This window comes from Theobroma cacao, chromosome 10, assembly GCF_053813885.1.
Source record: "Theobroma cacao isolate CCN51 chromosome 10, ASM5381388v1, whole genome shotgun sequence".
Classification (NCBI taxonomy): domain Eukaryota; kingdom Viridiplantae; phylum Streptophyta; class Magnoliopsida; order Malvales; family Malvaceae; genus Theobroma; species Theobroma cacao.
The window spans coordinates 28,139,959-28,160,361 of NC_142648.1; the positions used below are offsets into that span (position 1 = coordinate 28,139,959).

Below are 20,403 nucleotides of genomic sequence, written 5' to 3' on the forward strand. Positions count from 1 at the left end.
CAAAGCGAGTAATTTTTTTTTAACACACATTTTCTACTTGAGATAATAGATGTAATATAGAGGTATTAAATGTCTCTTTCATTCGTTGTCTCAATATGACATATATTCAAACAAATATCTTTAACACTTAATAAACGTCTTTGAAACTTAATAGAAAATGATACATCCTCAAGTTAGTAAAATATTAGCTCCTCTAGAGCCTTCAATTAATCTTGTACTGCAAGATATTGAATTGACATTGATTTTTTTTTTGTCAAGTAGGGAAAAAAATTTATTGTCTTTAAATATAGTGTGTGTTATAGCAATATCTGCTAGACATATATTTACATCATAGATCTTAGATCCAACAATATGAATATCCATAAATATATATAATAAGAAACTTACAAGTTAACATAAAAGAATATTAAATATAGAATTAAAACATATAATAAAAACATATCATTTAAACATAATAAAGCATCTTCATAATATAGTTATACTAATTATACCAATTACTATTAAGTTCATTCTCAGATATTTCTATTACCAATCGAATGATCAATTCTTTTTTCAGGACAAGAAAATCAATAATAGATATTTTTTTACCAATCATGTAATCAATTCCTTCTTCAGGGTGGATAAATATCTTGATGTGCTATATCAACTTGGCCATGATTAAAATCATCACAAGATATTTTAATTTTTAGTGATACTTGATAAAATTTAAGATGTACAACAAGTACGTGACCAGTGATCTTTCATGCCACATCAATGACAATATGTTTTCTATATTCCTTCTTTTTTTTTCTTTCAATTTTTGTATTTTAATTATTCATCCACTTCTGATGGGTTGAAAGTATCCATCCACTTTTAATGGGTATTCATCCACTTCTGGTGGTAAAATTATCCTTAAATTCTAATAGTAAAATTATCCAATTCTTCCATATCCATGATCATAATTATTAAATGATGTGGCATTCACTTTAGGAAATAGATAAATTCATGACCATGACCATAATTATTAAATGATGTCGCATTCACTTCAGAGAATGGACAAATTTATAATAATTTTTTTTATTAGTAACTCATTTGTCACATTCACTTCAGGGAATGGACATTATGATTTTTCATTAATAGCTATATAATAGCAAATTCAATTTCCGATCAAAGGACAAAATATAATACATACTATATGATAGTAAAATTCATATTAAAGTTGATTTTTAGAAAATAAAAATATTAAAGAGATATCAAGTCACTTACTTGATTTATTACAACCAAAACAATTAAAAATCAACCATTGAAATTCTTTCAAAGCTTGGAGATGATGAAAACAAAATAATAGCAACACTTACCTGATTTGTTAAAACTATAAATCAAAACCGAGTTGTTGAAATCCTTTTGGAGCTTGAAGATGATGAAACAAAATAATTCCAAAACTTGAGAGATTAGAGAATCGTGCTGATAACGTGTTATGAAATAAATTTTAAAAAAACAAATAAAGATAACTTGAAAGAATAATTAAATAGAAGAAAGAAAGTGTTTAAGGAGAGAAAAGAGATCTTTATTGAATTGTACCTTTACAAATGAAGTGAAAGAGTCTATTTATAGGCTGACAACCTCTTGAATCATAATTCTAATTTATATCTATCTAAGAGTTCAAATCATATTACATTTCTTGTATCTTGCCTTTTAGGCTGTTTGACTTGGTCTGCACTTATTGAGTCACAATATAATGGACATTCACATATTTATTCATAATATAATTTTTATTTTTAATTTTTTTTATTAAAAAAACCATCCCCTAATGCTTTATGGGATCATCCACGAGCACCGATCGAGTGCTCCTCAACTTGGTGCTCTAGGGAGCATTGTTTTTGTGCTCCTTGGGTAGCACCATTCGCATATCCCCCAGGGAGCACAGATCTAATGCTCCTTGGGAAGTATCGATCTTGGAAGCACCAGATCTGGTGCTCTTTGAGAAATTCGGTCAGATCTGAGCCAGATCTGGCCACAAGATGGCCAGCCAAGGTATAAAACATTGTCAACTAATCTTAAAAAATTAAAAAAAAAGAAGAAGATATTTTAGATATTTCAATCTAAATATTAGCACCATTTAGTTATTTGGGACTAGATGTTCATTTTACAAACTAATGGATACGCATATAATTATGATTAAAAGTTATGAGTAATAGAGTACTTTATCATAAAATTTAAATTAATCTTATCATTCGTGTCAGGCACTATACAAGTAGCTCCACTAGATGTAAAGTATCTCTAAATAACTTTTTTTCGACAATAGTTGCGGAGCATTCGCATCTTTTTCAAATATTGAAAATGTTTGTAAAATATCAACGACATGTGTGTGACTCAACGAAGACAGACTATTCATTGTTATCGTTTTCACAACTCGAATAGCATTGCTATCTATGGTACCAAACTCCAATGCTTTATAATCCTCAATATACACAAATAGCAAATTCCCAATTAGACAAATTTAACCTCTTTTTGTTATCCAACTAAGTATTTTTCTCCACCATTATGAAAATCATATCAACGCCAACATCTGCAACATTAATATAACAACGATTCTATGGAGTTTGATGACACTTTTGCGGTTGAGGAGTTGGAGGATGTCAGCTCTGTTGTTTAATTTTCTACTTATACAAGTATACGTATCGAACAGATAATATAATGGCAAGTAAAGTGTCGATTCTATAAAAAATTGATATAAAATTTTATTAAATATTAAAATTATAACAATTTAATTTTATCCAAACAATCGAAATCAATTAATTAAACTAAAAATTAAATAAAACTAAATCACAAATAAACTAAACTAAAAATCACAAGAATAATAAATAAAGAAAAATCAATCTAAATAAGTTTAGGATTACAATACGCTTCACACTTTATTTAAATCTTACCTCTCTCTTAACTTATTTCAATGTATTGAATTGCTAACTTACAGTCCTTAATTATTTATAAAGTTTTTTCGAAACTCTTATAAAAATATCTATTTTAATCAAAACACTGTATTCTTATGTGAATTTTAATCAAAACTTCGTAGAGGAGGAATTTCTTTTTGGGTTTTTAGTGTATTGCATGAAAGCTCCTTTAGTTTATATGATTTGCTTTTGCCTCAATATAATTTATACTATTAGCAAATAGGCCAAAACCAATTTTCACATTCTTTCAAACAGAATTAATTAGATATATCGGAAGTTGCCTCCCAAAATCCAAATTTGGTTAAAGAAAGAAAAAATCCAAAAACCTATTAAGGCAAAAAGTGAGAGACTTGGATCCTTAACCTTTTAAAAATGAAATTATTTCGTTAAAATTAACCTGTGACACATGTAAATATTTCATTAACATTTTTTTATATTTTTTCTTAATTATTACAAAATAATATAACAAAAAAATCAAAATAAAATGAGTTAAAAATGTAAAGGATTTACGTAAAATAATTCAAAAATTAAAAATTACAATGAAACCAAAATATGTTAAGTCGGGCATCCAGAAGAACCAAACTTCCTTTTCAAGTAATTATACAATTCATTCATTTATTCTTGGTTGATAGGCAAATGGGACATTTTCTTTATACAAAACAGAACACTTTATCTTTTTTTTTTTTTTGACACTTTTTAACACATTACAATGGGAAACAGAGGAATTCTGTTTTTGGATTTTTAGTGTATTGCATGAGAGCCTCTTTAGTTTATATGATTTTGTTTTTGGTCAAAAGTACTTAAATAGTCTCTTTGTTCATTCGTTCTCGTAAAATTAGTCTTACTCAAAATCTAATCAATTTAGTCTTTTAATTTTGAAAATTGTAATAATTTAATATCTTCCTCTTAAGTCGTCAAAATTTGTCATTAGAGGTGATGATGTTAGTGTTGACGTGATAGTGTTAGGTGGCATTGGTATAATGACATGGTAGTGCTACATGACACTAAGATGTGGCAGGTCGAGAAAAAAATTTCAAAAAATATATAAGTCACGTTATAAGAATTAAATTAAATAAAAATGTACAATTTATGAATTAAATTGAATAAAATCGAAATATTTATGAACTAAATTGAATTTAAAAAATATTTGAAAAATAAAAATATTTTAGGTAGATGATATATATATTTATTTATTAATAAACCAAATGTTTGACCTATTAAAGAAATAAATATAACTATTTTTTTATTTGATTATTTGATTCATAATAAGTGCATTAATTTATTACAAAAGTTAAGTTTGATTTCCTTTCAATAAAAAAATTTTAATATTTTATAGAGTTATTTTTATGAATATCATGACTAAAATCATTATCACCTAAATTTTTTTATTAAATTCGATATTATTTTTAATGAGATTGTTTCATAATCCGATTTAATTGTCTTTTTCTAATATATGCATTAAAAAAAATCAAAGTAAGTCAGCCTTGAGAGAAATCTCTTCCTCCTTTCACTCTTCCGCTCTTGGACAAACACTTGGCAAGTAAATACTGCAGCTCGCAACACAATAAAAATGGCGAGTATCGAGACCAATCAAGTTGCCATGACCCTCTAAAATGACAGACAAGCCATCAACTAGGAGAGCACACGATGAGGTATCCAAGTGTTGGAGCAGAGGAAAATTTGCAGCAAGCAAGGATGCTTCTGTCTCTTCCAAAAACCCAAATAACTTCATTTTAGGGATGCGTTTGCAGTGAGTAGCAAGATATTCCAGCATCACAGGACTACAAACCACTCTCCTCAAGTCCCTCCAATGAAGTGCAGTGTGTTTGGCTTATACAAACAGATGGTAACGAAGGCAAGCTGCCCATCAAAGGGGTTTACAGGCAAAGAAATAATCACCTTAGAGCAATGTAGATGTAGTAGTTTAGAGGCAAAGAATATAGATTGGTTTCCGGGAGAATGAGCTTGGCGATGCTGGTATTGTTATCCAACAGCAGCTGCTTCACACAATAGAGAAGCATGCATGCTGTGGTGAAACTTGTCATGCTTATCAAATGCAGTGGAAAATTGTAAGAGTTTATGACTTTATATATGTACTTATAATTTCTGGTCGTTTTCTTTGATAGGGCCAAGAGTTTGGGGTTTTCATGTATTTTAGTTCAATGTAATTTACTATTAACAAATAGGCCTCAGCAATTTTCACATGCTTTCAAACAAAGTTGGCTCCCAAAATCCAAATTTGATTTAAAACAAAAAAAAAAAAACCCAAAATCTATTAAGGCAAAAAGGAATAGACTTGGATCTTTAACCCTTCAAAAAATGATTTTATTTTACTTTGTTTATTAAATTATTTCCTTAAAATTAAATCGTAACATATCATGTAAACATTTCAGTAACATATTTTGTATAATTTTTTTAATTATTAATGGAATAATTTATTAAAAAATAAAATAAAATTGCTTAAAGAAGTGAAAGATTTACTTTTAGAAGAATTCAAACATTGAAAGCTAAGGTAAAACCAAAATAATCACAAGTTAAGAGTCATGGATGAAATTTGTCCAAAGGGCTCACAATCTTTCACATGAAATCAAAAATATTAATAAAATCAAACTCAGCTTAGAAGAATGTCAAACATGAACATGTGCTGCACTATAAAATTGGAGTCAATCTTGTTATTTTGTTCACACTCACTAATACAAATAAGTCATATTTTATTACACTTCTCCCACAAAAAGAAAGCCATTTCTTTATAAAACAGAACACTGAACAGAGCTCAAGACAGAGGAAAAAGAGAGAGAGAGAGAGAGAGGATGGGCAACAACCGAGAATACATTTGCTTTTCGAAAGATCTGATTGGAAATGGGTGTTTTCAGAAACTGACATTTGTAGTAATAATATATTGGAGCTGCTTTTTGATAAGCCAAGTGGGTGGTTCCATCCATGAATATCAAAATGAAAGCTTTATCCGCCGTTCCAATTCTTTCTTCTTCCATGGTGGAAGTGAAGGCCTTTATGCTTCGAAGCTCCACATTGATCCTGACAGAAAGGGTTCTTCTTCTTCTGAAGAAAACCACTCCAATGGCAAGTCTTTTATCAGGTCATCATTGCTTTTCTTTCCCTTTTCTGTTCTTTTTTTTTTTCCATCAATGAAAGTTTTTTCCCTTCTTTGATCTGTTTCATTTTCTGGGGAATTTTTTTAAATCTGTTTTCCTTTCCAAGTTTCATCTTTTCTTCACTTGTTTGATTGGAAAATGATTCATTGTAGGGTTATCTTTAGTTTGATGATTCTCAGTCTAATACTTTGTAATCTGATTTTCAACAATGCTAACAATGTCATCAATTTTTGTGGGCTTTTATTTTGTTTTTCTTTGTGATTATTTTTGGGTTCGTTTTAACTAATGGGCACTGCTTTTTTCATGATTAGATTTGTTTTTTTTTTGGTGGATAAAAATTATCATTAGTTATGTAGTGGGGTGATGTAAACCGACAATGTGCTAGCTTTCATGCACTGTTTGGGTTAGAAAACCCACCTCATAAACTGTTGCATGTTTTTGTCATGAGCTTCATCATTTGTTTTCTAATGATTTTGTTCATGTTGGGTTTGAAAACTGTGGATCTTTGGTAGGGGACCATTATCACTTTCCTCTGTTTTCTTTTGTGACTGTGACAGGAGAAAGGAAATGTACTTCTGTTATGTTTTACTGAATGAGTGTCAGCAAGAATTTTACAGTGTCAAAATTATCTCATGCCTTACTGAGATTCACAGTGTGCATTTGGAAAATGTTTCATTTGGTGATATCTGTGTAGGTTAGGCATGAGCATCAACGTTGCAATTATTGAAAAATTGGGCCAAAACTGTCTCTACTATAATTATAGGACATTGTTATATTTGATGCTTACAGACTTTCAGTCTAGGTGTCGATTGATTGGGAAATCAAATTTTCCTTTGTTGTTCAGGAGTACTTCAGCACTATTATCTTCTATTGAAACTTACAAATTTTTTACTGTTTGATGTTTGTGTAAATGAGTCCATCTATCATATGCTCAAGACACTATGTTGGTGAATTTGGATATTTAGGCACACCATCATTTCATTCCAGTCTCTATGGCAGAGTGTCAAAATAACCAATATATTCATTTCTCAGATACAAATTAAAACCATTCTGCAACTTCTATTGTATCTTTGATTCCATATCATTTTCAGGTTTGAGTCGATCATCTTTCGAAGAACAAAAGAGTCTGCTGAAAAGAAGAATGAGATGCAGCAAAAAACGGGATTGGTTGAAGCTATAATAGTTGATGTAAAAGACAGGGAGAAAATTGGAGGTTCTTATTTGCATTCTTCTGCAATATGCTGCACTCCAGATCTTTCTAAGGACAGATCCTGCAAGTTAGGGGAGGTGATCATCCACCAAGATCCAAATAACCCTAATAGTCCACAACGAATACAAACCTTTTTTGAAGGAAAAAATGAAGAGGCTAGTATGGTGCTTCAAACCGTTGAGATCAATCGTACTGGAATGTACTATTTGTATTTCATGTTTTGTGATCCAGAACTCACAGGCATGCTGATCAGTGGAAGAACTGTCTGGAGAAATCCAGAAGGTTATCTTCCAGGAAAGATGGCACCACTAATGACATATTTTGGATTAATGTCTCTCGCATACCTTGTTCTAGGTGTTGTCTGGTTTTTGTGGTTTGTTCAATACTGGAAAGATATAATCCAACTGCACTATCACATTACAGCGGTGGTTGGTCTGGGAATGTGTGAAATGGCTTTATGGTACTTTGAATTTGCCAATTTTAATGCAACTGGAAGCAGACCAATGGGAATCACACTTTGGGCAGTTACCTTTAGTGCTATAAAGAAGACTGTCTCCCGTCTTCTTCTTTTAGTGGTTTCCATGGGCTATGGTGTTGTGCGGCCAACCCTAGGAGGTATAACCTTCAAAGTTCTCCTTCTTGGTCTTACATACTTTGTCTTTTCAGAAGTGCTTGGGCTGGTTGAAAATCTAGGGAATATCGATGACTTAACTGGAAAAGCAAGGATATTTCTTGTTCTACCCGTTTCTCTGTTGGATGCGTGCTTCATAGTTTGGATCTTTTCTGCATTGTCCCAAACTCTAGAAAAGCTTCAGGTAGCGCCATGCTTATCTTTTCCGTGTTATCAACTTGTAGACCTTAGCCTGGACTGCCCCTTTTGGCTCTATGAAAGTGAATAATTATATGTCTTGTGGTTATTAGTTATACACTGTATCTGAGCATATTTCACATCTTTCTCAGACATGGCACCTGAATCTTGGTTGCACAGTGCTATAAACTGTAGACTTAATTTACTAAAGCCTTCTCAGCTGCACTATAATCATTTTTCTATAGAATTTGATGTGCCTTCCCATAGTTTGAATCCATTCTGCGTCTTGATACTGGTTAATTTAGTTGTTGCTTGTTTTAAGCAGTAGTTGAAAACCCAGTAGACATAGGAATGATTAAGCAGCTTGCATTTCTGAATCCAGTACATTTTGTTTTCCATTTGATTGATTTAACATTTAATGATTCTCCCCCACCCCCCTCCCTCCTTTTTTTTTAACCACAGATTAGAAGGAGCATGGCCAAGTTTGCTCTCTACCGGAAGTTTACCAATTCACTGGCAATATCAGTGCTGCTCTCCATTGCTTGGATTGGTTATGAGGTTGTTTAATACATTTCTCCTTCGCTATATAAGTTTTCTTGATTGTTTTATGTCTTCTATCCTCCATCCAAACACGAGGCCTACCGATTCGAAGGAAGCTAGTACTTGTTGGACTATATAAATCTGAAATTCCCCAATTCTCGGCTTCTTTTAACAGTCATCTGTATATGCTCTGAACATTCAAATGAATATCAGAATATATTCTCATTATTGTAGGAGTCGTAGGCATTCAATCAAGCTTCTGATACGTGTTGTTTCAGTTGTATTTTAATGCAGCCGACCCATTAAGTGAACTGTGGCAAAGAGCCTGGGTAATCCCAGCTTTCTGGAATCTGCTTGCATTTGTACTTTTGATAGTGATATGCATTCTATGGGCTCCATCAAACAATCCAACTAGGTAATCCCTGGAACTTGTCACTTAGTGCTACTTGCTTAACTTCACTTAGGTGATATTTTTGTTGGCAATGAGAAATTTAAATGCACTTCTTTTGATAAAAAGAATTGTTACCTTTCAAAAAAAGGAAAAATGATAAGACGAATTGTTTACATGTATTGTTTAAGAGGACAAATGAGCTAGAGATCTGATAAATGAATTGTGGATGCTTTTATCATATTTATATGAAACAATGCTTGTCACATTTGGTGGCAGATATTATTTTCATCTTGAAACATGTCTTTTTTTTTAAAATAAAAAAAAACTAGTTATTATTCACAATGGCATAGATCTTGGTTGTCTCTTTGAAGTGTGAACATCTCTGTGTTAGGTGCATGCCGAAGGGACAAGTATTAGCTTTAATGAGTAATTACATGTACAAGTCTGGAAAAAATGGGAGGTCTTTAGAATTGTGAAGTTTGAACCACTCTCGGGGTTGCTTAATTGCTTTATTAACCTTAAGCAGTTTTGTGCTTTCCTGGGCCAATTACGTGGAATCTGGGATTTAAGTGAGCTAGTCGGGTTTACTTAAAAAGGTTTAGGGTAATGTCTTAGAAATCTCTTGAGCCCCTGTTTGCGTCTAGAATATCAGCATCATAGGCTCTAGTACTCTACAAGGTTAGGTTTCACAGACTCTACTCTATACTTGCGGCTTGGCTCTGCTACTTGACATATTGGCCTTTAGTACATTACATTTTTTAATTCTTTTGAGAAAATAAGAACTTTACTGAATATGGATATTTAAGGACTTCAGAACAATTTCTTGTAGCATATATTATTTACTTTCCTTTCTAACCACCTTTAATCAAGATAGTTGATTTGTTATGTGGTGTGCAGATATGCATATTCTGAGGAAACAGGGGATGACCTTGAAGAGGAGGGTATCTCACTCACTGGCACGAGTGTTATATTGGCAGGAGAATCAGCAACCAAGCCGGAAAGGAAGGAAAGGAAGGTGTCAACTGCAGATTTATTTGGGCTTGTGGAAGAGCTTGAGGAGGATAAAAGAGAATAGTGAGCACTTCTTCTTCTTCCTATGTCCCAAAATGAACTTAAAGATCATCTAGCATGCATATACACAATTTGCCCCCACACTTCTTCATATATGATTACTCTCATACTTTTTTGTTCACGGAAGAAGGCTGTAAGGGGGATGAATAAAGGTTGTTATTGGGATTAAGAGCAAAGTCACCCCCCTATTCCAATATACTCAGAAAAGATACATTGCACATTGTTTAGGCACTTAAGGCTTTTACAACTGGGTAGAGCCTTTGTGAATCATTTGTGGAAACAGGATTCATACTGGACATTCTTTGATCAATGTAACTTTAGTTTAATCTCCTGATGAGGTTTAAACTCCATGGAATGGATTGAATTTGGCTCAATTTGGTATTGTCCCCATCATTTTCGCAAAATTGTTATAATAAAATAAGTGGAGAGTCTCTTGTACTCTGTTTTGATCGTAAAAGATATTGAAATTCAGATCATACACACGTATTCTGTTGTCTACTGATCTTCAAAATAACTAGGTTGCTATTGATGCAATAAGATTAAAAGTTAAAGAAATGCGTCAATTTCGTAATCACCTTCTTTCTTTTCCATATTCCTGCCAAGGCTGTGTAATATCTCATAGACCTCCATTGTTCTCAGCGATGATGAATCTCCTGAGAAGAAAACATCAACCTTATTCCTCAGTTCAATCCAACTACATCCGGGGTTTTTCTTCAATCCCCTTTCTTTCATTGTTGCTCGTATGTTTGCAGCCTTGTCCTGTAATCCAGCTTCTCCGTACAAATGTAACAGTTGAACATAATTGCTGCCCCTGCTTGGTTCCACTTTCAGCAAGTTATGAGCTGCCAGTTCACCAAGCTCCACATTAGAATAGGCTCGGCAGGCACACAGTAAACTCAACCAAACACTCCTGTTAGGTTCCATAGGCATGGTTTTTACAAAATTATAAGCATCCTCCAAGCGTCCGGCGCGGCCCAGGAGATCAACAATGTTTACATAATGCTCCATTTTAGGTTCAATCCCATGCTCCACAGTCATGGACTGAAATATATATTGGCCTTCATCAACCAAACCAGCATGATTGCAAGATGAAATCAGGGAAAGAAAAGTAACGTCATCAGGTGTTATTCCACAGTTCTTCATCTCATCAAATAATGACAATGCTCGAAGGCAATCTCCATGAGATCCATAACCAGCGAGCATGCAATTCCATGAAACCACATCTTTCTGAGACATGTTCTGAAATATATACTCCGCATATTTTAAGAATCCGCACTTAATATACATATCGATCAATGCATTCTCCAGCTGAATATCAGATTGAACCTCTAGTCTAATAAGATATCCATGGATTATCTTTCCGTTAAGTAAAGCTGCTATGGATGAAACTGCAGCAAGAACAGTTGTAATGGACACAGAATCTGGATAAAAACCATGCTGAACTATTGTAGAAAAAAGCTTTATCGACTGGTCAGGTAGGCTGTTTCGGCAATAGCATGACATGATGGTATTCCAAGCAACAAGATTTTTATGTGGCATATGGAAGAACAAATTTTCAGCCATATCTGGGAAACCAAATTTTGAATACATATCAACAAGGGAAGTAGCCACAAAAACATCTGCCTCCAAACCACTTTTAACAACATAACCATGGATCATGCACCCCAAATCTACATTCTCTAGTCCTGTACAAGCGCTAATGACACTTGACATAATATCAGAATCTGGCCTTACTCCATTTGCATCCATTCCTCTAAAATAATCTAAAGCTTCTCTGAATTTCCTATTTTGACAAAAACCTGATATCATGGATCCCCAAGCAACCACGTCCTTTTCCCTCATTGCGCCAAGAACTGAATTACCATCATAAACACTCCCACACTTGCAGTACATGGTCACTAGCGCACTCTGTACAGAAGCACTACTCTCTATAGGTCTTTTGACTAATTCTGCATGAACTGACCTCCCAACATTATATATTCCAATCATACTGCTACATGATAAAACGTTAGACATCGTAAAAGAATCAGGGGTTATTCCATTATATCTCATCTTGTTGTAAACTTCAAAAGCAGCATAAGAATATCCATTACAAGCGAAAGTTGATATCATAGCATTCCATACTTCAATTCCTTTATCCAATACCTGATAGAAAACCTTTTCTGCATCTTCAACAAATTGGCATTTTCCATACATGGTCAAAAGTGACGTATAAACAAAATGGTTATTTTCAAATCCCAATTTGATCAAATCACAATGAACTTGCCTCCCAAAACCCACAACATCACCATACCCACATGCACTCAAGGTACTAGTAAACGACTCCGATACAAGCTTGACATTCTCACATTTCACTAGAGAATACAACTTTAAGCTCCACTCCCACAATCCATTCTCAAAAAACCCACCAATCATCACATTCCAGACCACCACATTGCTCTTATCTTCCAAATAATCAAATACACACCAAGCCTCCATTATTCGACTACAACTCAAATAGGTATCAATCAATGCAGTTTCCAAAAATGGGTCACTCTTAAACACGTTCCTAACAATGTAACCATGAATTTGCTTTCCTTCTTTGTACCCCAAAACGCCGAGAAGAATAGAGAGTGAGTAAGCATCAGGAAGTACCCCAAACGCCTGCATCCTGTAAAAATGAGCCAAACCCTTGTTTATTAGACCAAACTTAACAAACCCATCGAGCAAAGAATTCCAAAAGGTGACATCTTCAACAAAAACTTCTCTTTCAACCATTTTTTCAAACACATTAACTGCATAAGAAAATAACCCACATTTTACATACATATTTATAAGTGAAGTAGTGATAAAAGGGTCAAACTGGAGACCCAATTGGATGATTGTGGAATGGAGGGTTTTGCCATAGGTAAGGTCAGAGACGAAAGTGGAAGCTTTAAGAAGAGAGGGGAAAGTGAATTTTGTTGCTGTAAGTGGGGAAACAGAGTACAGCTGCAAGGCTTTAGTGTATTGGCCTTGTTGAATAAAGGCTTTGATGCTGGAGTTAAGCAAGGCTGGGGAAAGATGGGAGCTTTCATAATTAGAAAGTTGGCGTGACAGGCGTAGAGTTGGACGCATTTCTGCATCGTTGCAGCTCTCTGCATGAGAAACAAACAACAGAATGCTAGCTTAGAAACTACTTAAACTACCCAAAGTCCCCATAGGTGAAGAACCACAATTATATTTGCATTTTCTTCATTTTTTATTTAATAGGATTAATATACATTTTATTATTGATTTTTATTTTTTTAATACCATCTAGGAATAGAAATCAAAGGCTAAAACAATAAAAAAAAACCCTGTAATCCAACTTTTATTTTTATTGTACCCGATTAATTTTTTTTATCCAATTGAACTCTTATTTTTTTATTTTATTCAATTGAGATTATTACTTTTATTCGTATTTAATTAAGCTTTTATCTTTGTATTTTACTTAATTGAATGATTATTTTGTTTATAACATTATCATTACTTGTATATGTAAAGTCTGACGAGATGTATTGATATTGAAATTCTTATTGTGACTAGCGACATGACACGTCATATCATAAGAAATAAGACGTCATGTACCCTGGCCTTGTTCCCTCCCTGACAAGGGGAAACATTGCTGCAAGCAAATGAAGACTGAAGAACTAGGGATTGATGTGAAGTCACCTTGCCCTGAGACTATGGTGGCAGATAAGTCGACTCAGTTCAAGGACCAAATTCCCTTGAAAAACTTCCTTGTAAATGATCATCCTATTATTTTGAATAAGATCTATAAATGATGATGCTATGTGAAGGAATTACATGACTGTTAAAAGAATAATAATACAAGCCCTTCATTAGTTTCATACAAGGTGGTGAAGGTGAGAGCTAGGAATATGCTCTAATTATGACAGCTTGTATATCCACCATTTGTTACATAACTTACTACCTTTACCACCTGCCTCTAACCAATTTCACAATCAGTTTTCCCATGTTAAATTCCTGTTTTACTGGCAACTTTCCTCTTTTTGTGAAGTCCCATCTGCCTCTGATCCCTCTTCCTCTTTTTTGACTGATTTTGGAATGATTTTCCAACCAAGGATGGCTGCTCTTTCAATGCAAAACTTTTCGCAACATGCCCCAAGTGAAGTTTCTTCACCATGAAAATTCTTTTAAGGTCTCCACGATGGGCTGTGTATGCGCGGACCCAAGAGCAAAATGCATTCTTCGCTAGTTTCTTGATCTTTGGCTGCGAAACAGTACCGGGGAAAACTTTATTATGGAGCACACAAAAGTAAAGCTAAGAATTATTTTTAAAAAATAATTATTGTTGCATCTGCCAAACATATGGAACTTGAGAAGAAGAAAACAGAAAGAATATCCTGAAATTAAGACAGGCAATGATTTATCTCAAGAAATAACTCACACCTCATTCATTGAAGCTCACTACAAAAAAACAAAGTATCTCTGATCAAACAAGGCTCTATTTCACAGGCTTGACCAACACACCAGAAAATTATGTCAAGAGCATTCAATATTTGGGAAAAACTAGCTTGAACTTAACCAGATGAATAAAAAAGACTACAAGAATCACCTAATTAGGCTTATACTGTCATGACAGCCTTGTTGAGTTAATGGCATGTCTATCCCCACACGAAATTATAAAGTCATCTGTCCTGAAATCTAGCATGATATGCTATGAATAAAAGTGCATATTGATTTCTGAATAGATATAACTGCTAGATTCAAGCACTCTTTTTAAATGATTGTCCACTACGTAGGATGCTGTTACTCTCGATGGACCATCTTTCAGAAAAGTGTGTTCCAATCGAGAAGTTATTTCCCAATTAGGAATCCAAAGTCAAGGCATCTTTCATTCACAGCAAACCATTTGAAGCTCAACGCCATAGTTTAGGTAAATCAACTTGACATGCACTTTCTTTTTTTCAGACAAGTACAGTGTTTGACCAGATACTTTTGTTTTCAAAAAACTGCAGTACATCCCTCTCACAGTGTCAGTAAGAGCATAACTAATTAATTAAAGATTACTTCATTTCCTTTCTTTTCCTATAATAAATCAAAGACAAAACTTTAACACAGCTTAAAATGGCAAATGAGCAATATCAAACAATTATTTATACCAGAGACAGTCAAAATAGGCACAAATGAGATGAGAAGTGTGGATCTAAAAACCTTTTTTTCAAAATCAAACAATTTCGAAGGTAGTGAGGAAGACAAAGTCAATAACTCTAGAGAAGAAGCCATGGAAAAAAGATGCACAAAAAGAGTTCAGAAAATATAAGGGCTAAATAAGATCAATATGAAGAAGTCATACCTCAGACAAAATATATGATTCAAGCTCCTTCTGAAGTGATACCACCCAGGGATGTGATTCTAATAAAACAAACTTCTTGACACGGTGTGTTTGACCATGCAATGGGAAAGAATCTAATATTTTGAGGAGTGGATACTCTGTCAGTGACACACCATGTTTCTCAAGGTCTTGCAAGTAATCCACTTCTATTGGCTGTAGAAAAAGTAAGGATTCTCCTCTTTCACCCAGCCGAGCAGTCCTACCTACTCTGTATCAAAGATTAAAGGTAGCATCAAACTCTAATGGACTATATACATTAGTTCAACAAGAATTTGGACATAAGGGCTGGGACATCTATCTGCTAATTTAGACATGCTTAACAAGCTAGATACAAAGCAATGAATTGCATATGCTGAAGTAAACCATCCATTATAGAACATAATTAGATTGTTAACCAAAAATACATAGCACAGAAAGTTTTTTATGTCAAAAAGCGACATTCACAAATGAGCACTTAGAAATCTGTTCAACCAGAAGCATCCAGGGCGAGAATCTAATTATAATGCTCTTTTCCTGAAGAAATGTGCATAAATGAGCACTTAGAATCCGTTCAAATAGTAAGCAAAGATTTGTGGATAGGCAATGATGCATCAGAAAGTAAGATACCAGTCAACATTCATTAGAATACACCAAAACAGTTGTGAAGTAAATATTGTTGCTAACTGAACAGATAAATATTTCCAAGCGAAGTAAGTTTGTAAATACCTATGTACATATTCAGTGGCCTCCCCTGGAGAATCATACTGTATGATACATCTAACTTTCGGAAAATCCAAGCCCCTAGCAGCAACATCTGTAGACACAAGAAGAGCTGACTTTTCTGTTTTAAAGGCACTAAAGGTGGTTCGTCTATCTTCCTGCTTCATATTCCCATGTAACCGAAAAGTTTTGCATTTCAGAAACTTCTGCTTAAGTTCTGCTTCAAATTGCGAGTAGGGTGACCACTGGAATTCACTCAACAGTGAATAGTGTAAATCTACTGCATCGCATGTTGAAAAGAATACCACAATCTGTAAAATGATCATTTGAGTCAAGAAGTTGAACAGTATATAATAGTACATATTGTTACAAAAGCCAACTTTCAGTAAACAAGCTAGGAGACAACAGAGGCAATGAACCAATCCTTTACACTTGAACAAGGTAAACTCACAGAAAGATATTTAAACAGTATAGGCAGTTAAGCACCCAAAGTTACACTTTGTATTTGCAATTATTCTGGAAAATACAGATTAAAGGAGGCAAAAAAATATTGCTATGTCTGGTACAGCTATCAGAAAGAATCTCTTGATGCAAAATTGTACATATAATTAATAGTAATACACAAAAAAGTACAAAGACAAAACACGAGGATGCTTGAACAATGGGAATCGTTTTACATCATGTCAGGCCTCATACTAGCAAATTAGAATGCAATAAGTATCACAAATAGTAACCTTATCATCTGATTCAACAAAGTATTTCTCAGGAAATTGAAGGGCAAAGAACCTTCGAGGCTCCAGTGATTGTAACAACAATTTAAATGAAAAAAAAATCGACACAAAATTTGATGTGTGAAAACTGATATCTTCTGCTTCCAATTTGAAGTGGTGAAAAACATCCTAAAGATGTCCAGGAAATATCAAGAAATTCCAAGATTACAGTATAGCCTTACCTTTTGGGAAGTTTCTCTCTCAAAGAGATGCTTTAGAATGGAAAGAAGGACGGCAAGCCGGGAACCGCAAGGTACTGCGTACAGTTTTAATTAAGGTAGTTACATCAAGCTCTGAAAGGTCACCAAACGAGAGAGAGAGAGAGAGTAACTGTATACCTTTAACATATCTCTGAACCAATTGAGCTGGAAGCTTATAGTCTCCACTTGAAGAACTTACTAACTTGCTTGAATTATCAAGTTCTTCATCCTCATCAGATCCCAAAGATCTAGTTTGATCAAGTGATGGATTTTGCATCTTTGTGTTGTCAAGACCAATCATAACAGGATTTTCTAAACTAATTTTGGCAAGATGATTTACTTTTTCATTTAATGTAGCTGATAATAGCAAATTCTGTCTTTGAAATTCAGAGGATTTTCCCTTATGAGCAGATTCATTTGCCTTAGAACCCAAAAGATCCAATATCTCTTCGATATCTTTTCCAAATCCTAATTCCAGAATTCTGTCAAGATATGCATGCAGATTCAGTGGAGGTTTAAAAGAAACAGAAAGAGATAGATCAACTCATAATGAAACTTTAGATAGTACATACACCTGTCTGCTTCATCAAAGATTATCCAACGCAAACTTGTGTGCACAAAAGATGATGTATGTTTTAAGTGATCCAACAGGCGCCCAGGAGTTGCAATAAGAATAGAAATGCCTGAAATGAATTATATGAAACATTCGTGAGCCTAATTTTAAAGAGGAAATATATACATAAATATTGATCATAATGGAGATTACATACTTCAATACCTAACTTGCAAGTACATGATTGTATTGTATTAAACTGATTTTAATTTGTCTTTGATTCTCTTTAAAGAAGATAAGCAGCAAAATAAGAAAACAGGTGAACAGTGGCTAATACTCTGTCTAATCCAATTCACTAACAAATAAAAATGATGGGAAAAGGGTAAAAGTCAATTCAATAACTAGAACCAGCTTTAAAAGATCATGGGTGGAGTAATTATCAAAAGGACTATATTATGAATTTGTCTAATGCTTTTATATTGGTACAAATGCTGTCCTTCAAACAACAACAATTGTTGATATAGCCACTCAAAGTAATGACACTAGACACACTTTCGTAGGTCCACCAAATTGAATTGGTGGGATCCTGCAATTACATGCTCTATGCAATTGAGAACTTCACCCAAAAACAGAAATTGTACCTTTACGCAGCCTGGCTTTCTCTTTATTCCTGTTTTCACCACCCATTACATAACCAGGAACAATCCAATGGAAACGATGCAATAACTTCTGCAGAATCTCATACACCTGCATGCATAACTCACGCGTTGGTACAAGGACCAACGCTATGACAAACATATCAAATTAATTATTCATGACTAAGCAAAAAGAGAGAAAAATGTTTAACTTTTTCATTCTTAAGCACATGGAAAAACCATATGCCATTTTGTGGTGCAATTCAACATGTACAAGGACATGAACTTAGCCTTTCATAGCAACCATTTAGTGGTAAAAGTCCTGAGTAGGACTGATTCTCATCACACACACCCCCCCCCCCCCTCCCCCAATCCCCCGGAGACCCAATTTCAGTGCACTATAACCAGACAATAAAATTGCATATAGCAGTGGCAATGAAAACAACATTCTGAACTTATAAAAATAATAAACATAGCTAAACATCCCATTAAAAGCATAAAACACATACCAAAAGTACCATGAGAGCGCTCAATTCGAGGACTATAACCCTGCAAGTGATGAACAATAGGAGCCAAATACGCTATTGTTTTGCCAGACCCCGTTTCTGCATTAACAAGTCTAGTACAATCTCCAATCAAGGACCCCAAAACCCAATACAGAACCATAAAAGTTGCACTTTAAAAATGCTATGGAAGGAAAAAAAACTTGCATTGAAAAACATTAAAATGCTAGAAACAACGACCAAAGGGATTTAAATATAAAAAAGAAACTTGCATTAAAAATGCTAACAACAACAAACCAATTGTGAAAAAAAATAGCAGCTTGCATAGGGGCAAATGCTAAAAAAAACAACTCAATCACACAGACATGAGAACTTGCATAGAAAAAATGCTAACAAGAAAAGGCCCAATTATGAAAAACAGAAATTTTGCGTTAAAAATGCTTAAAACAACAAACCCAATGATGGAAAAAAAATCTTGCATTAAAAAATGATGAAAAACAATGGTAAAGTACAAAGGATACACATGTCGACCAGAGAGTATAACAGGAATAGATTGAGCTTGAACAAGAGTTGGAGCTTCAAAACCCAACCTTTCTGTTAAAGAATAAATAAAAATTCATTACATTGGGTATCGAAACAGTAAGATAATTACATTTACATGTCTATAAAACTTAAAACAGAAACAAAAACAAAACTAACCTCGGAGTTGGTCACACAAAGTGGAATGGAGGCCGAGGCTAGAGAAGGAACACGAAGCAAATATCTCTGACCCTTTGCTGTTTGATTTTTTACTCATTTTTTCGTCTTTTTCTTTGTTCGATTTTTGGGTTTTCTTCATCTTCTGGTTTGCTGGTTAGGGTTTAAGGTTTTCCTTGCTTCTTTTCCAGTAGGGTTTACCATTAATACCAGAAAAAAAAAATAAAGGAAAAGGAATTAGAAAAACTGCGTCGTTTCATGTTTGTTGAATTGCGGGTAAATTACACTTATCCCTAAAGTTTAACCATAATATTATTTTTGTACGCAAGAGTTTTTGAAATATTAAACAAGTTTCTAAATTTTAATCAATTAAAATTCTTTTGTGATTTAGATTTTTTAAAACCCAAATTGTAAAATTTCTTTTTTTTATTATTTACTATAATATTTTGATTTTTTTCCTAAATTTAAAGAAAGAAAAAGAAGTTGATGAAAGAGATCAAATTTGACCAAACCTCAATTCGATTTTACTTGCCCTTGTTCATATTCGACCTTAACAAGTCAAATTGACTATTCTATTTCTTCATCTATAATTTTTCTCTCTACATTCAATTATTATCTCTTTAGATTGCAAATATCAATTAAAAAATTAAATTTTTAACGTATTAACATTTAAAATCAATTCATAATCTAAAAATAATAAAACAATTCACACTGAGAATTAGAGCATGAATAAAGATAAGAAATGATGGTAAAGGATCCAAATCCAACCATGTCTAAATCTAAGTTTGCTAGCCCTTATTCGTATTTGATCTTAATACGTCAATTAGTTGTTTTATTTCTTGATCGATAATTTTTCTCTTTGCATTCAATTTTTATTTTTTTAAAATCATAAATATCAATTAAAAATTAATTTTTTTATTAAGTT

At 33.5% G+C, this 20,403-nt stretch overlaps 3 protein-coding genes across 3 annotated transcripts; 1 reads left to right on the forward strand and 2 right to left on the reverse strand.

Annotated features, from left to right (window-relative positions):
• Positions 1 to 5,620: 5,620 nt before the first annotated feature.
• Positions 5,621 to 10,099, forward strand: LOC18587430 (uncharacterized). The gene is made up of 5 exons (XM_007011195.3): positions 5,621 to 6,027; positions 7,135 to 8,068; positions 8,524 to 8,619; positions 8,880 to 9,016; positions 9,890 to 10,099. Exons 1-5 carry the CDS (start codon positions 5,741 to 5,743, stop codon positions 10,065 to 10,067), a joined length of 1,632 nt encoding a protein of 543 aa, XP_007011257.2. The 5' UTR covers positions 5,621 to 5,740; the 3' UTR covers positions 10,068 to 10,099.
• Positions 10,100 to 10,567: 468 nt separating this feature from the next.
• Positions 10,568 to 13,297, reverse strand: LOC18587432 (Tetratricopeptide repeat (TPR)-like superfamily protein). The gene is made up of 2 exons (XM_088802696.1): positions 12,870 to 13,297; positions 10,568 to 12,713 (listed from the first exon to the last, which is right to left on the reverse strand). Exons 1-2 carry the CDS (start codon positions 13,157 to 13,159, stop codon positions 10,610 to 10,612), a joined length of 2,394 nt encoding a protein of 797 aa, XP_088658822.1. The 5' UTR covers positions 13,160 to 13,297; the 3' UTR covers positions 10,568 to 10,609.
• A 489-nt stretch (positions 13,298 to 13,786) lies between these two features.
• Positions 13,787 to 19,671, reverse strand: LOC18587431 (P-loop containing nucleoside triphosphate hydrolases superfamily protein). Its single transcript, XM_007011197.3, has 10 exons — positions 19,482 to 19,671; positions 19,304 to 19,376; positions 18,789 to 18,898; positions 18,286 to 18,429; positions 17,666 to 17,774; positions 17,230 to 17,573; positions 17,074 to 17,147; positions 16,128 to 16,432; positions 15,384 to 15,630; positions 13,787 to 14,297 (listed from the first exon to the last, which is right to left on the reverse strand). The coding sequence occupies exons 1-10, from the start codon at positions 19,618 to 19,620 to the stop codon at positions 14,043 to 14,045; spliced, it is 1,800 nt and encodes a 599-aa protein (XP_007011259.3). The 5' UTR covers positions 19,621 to 19,671; the 3' UTR covers positions 13,787 to 14,042.
• Positions 19,672 to 20,403: the final 732 nt, after the last annotated feature.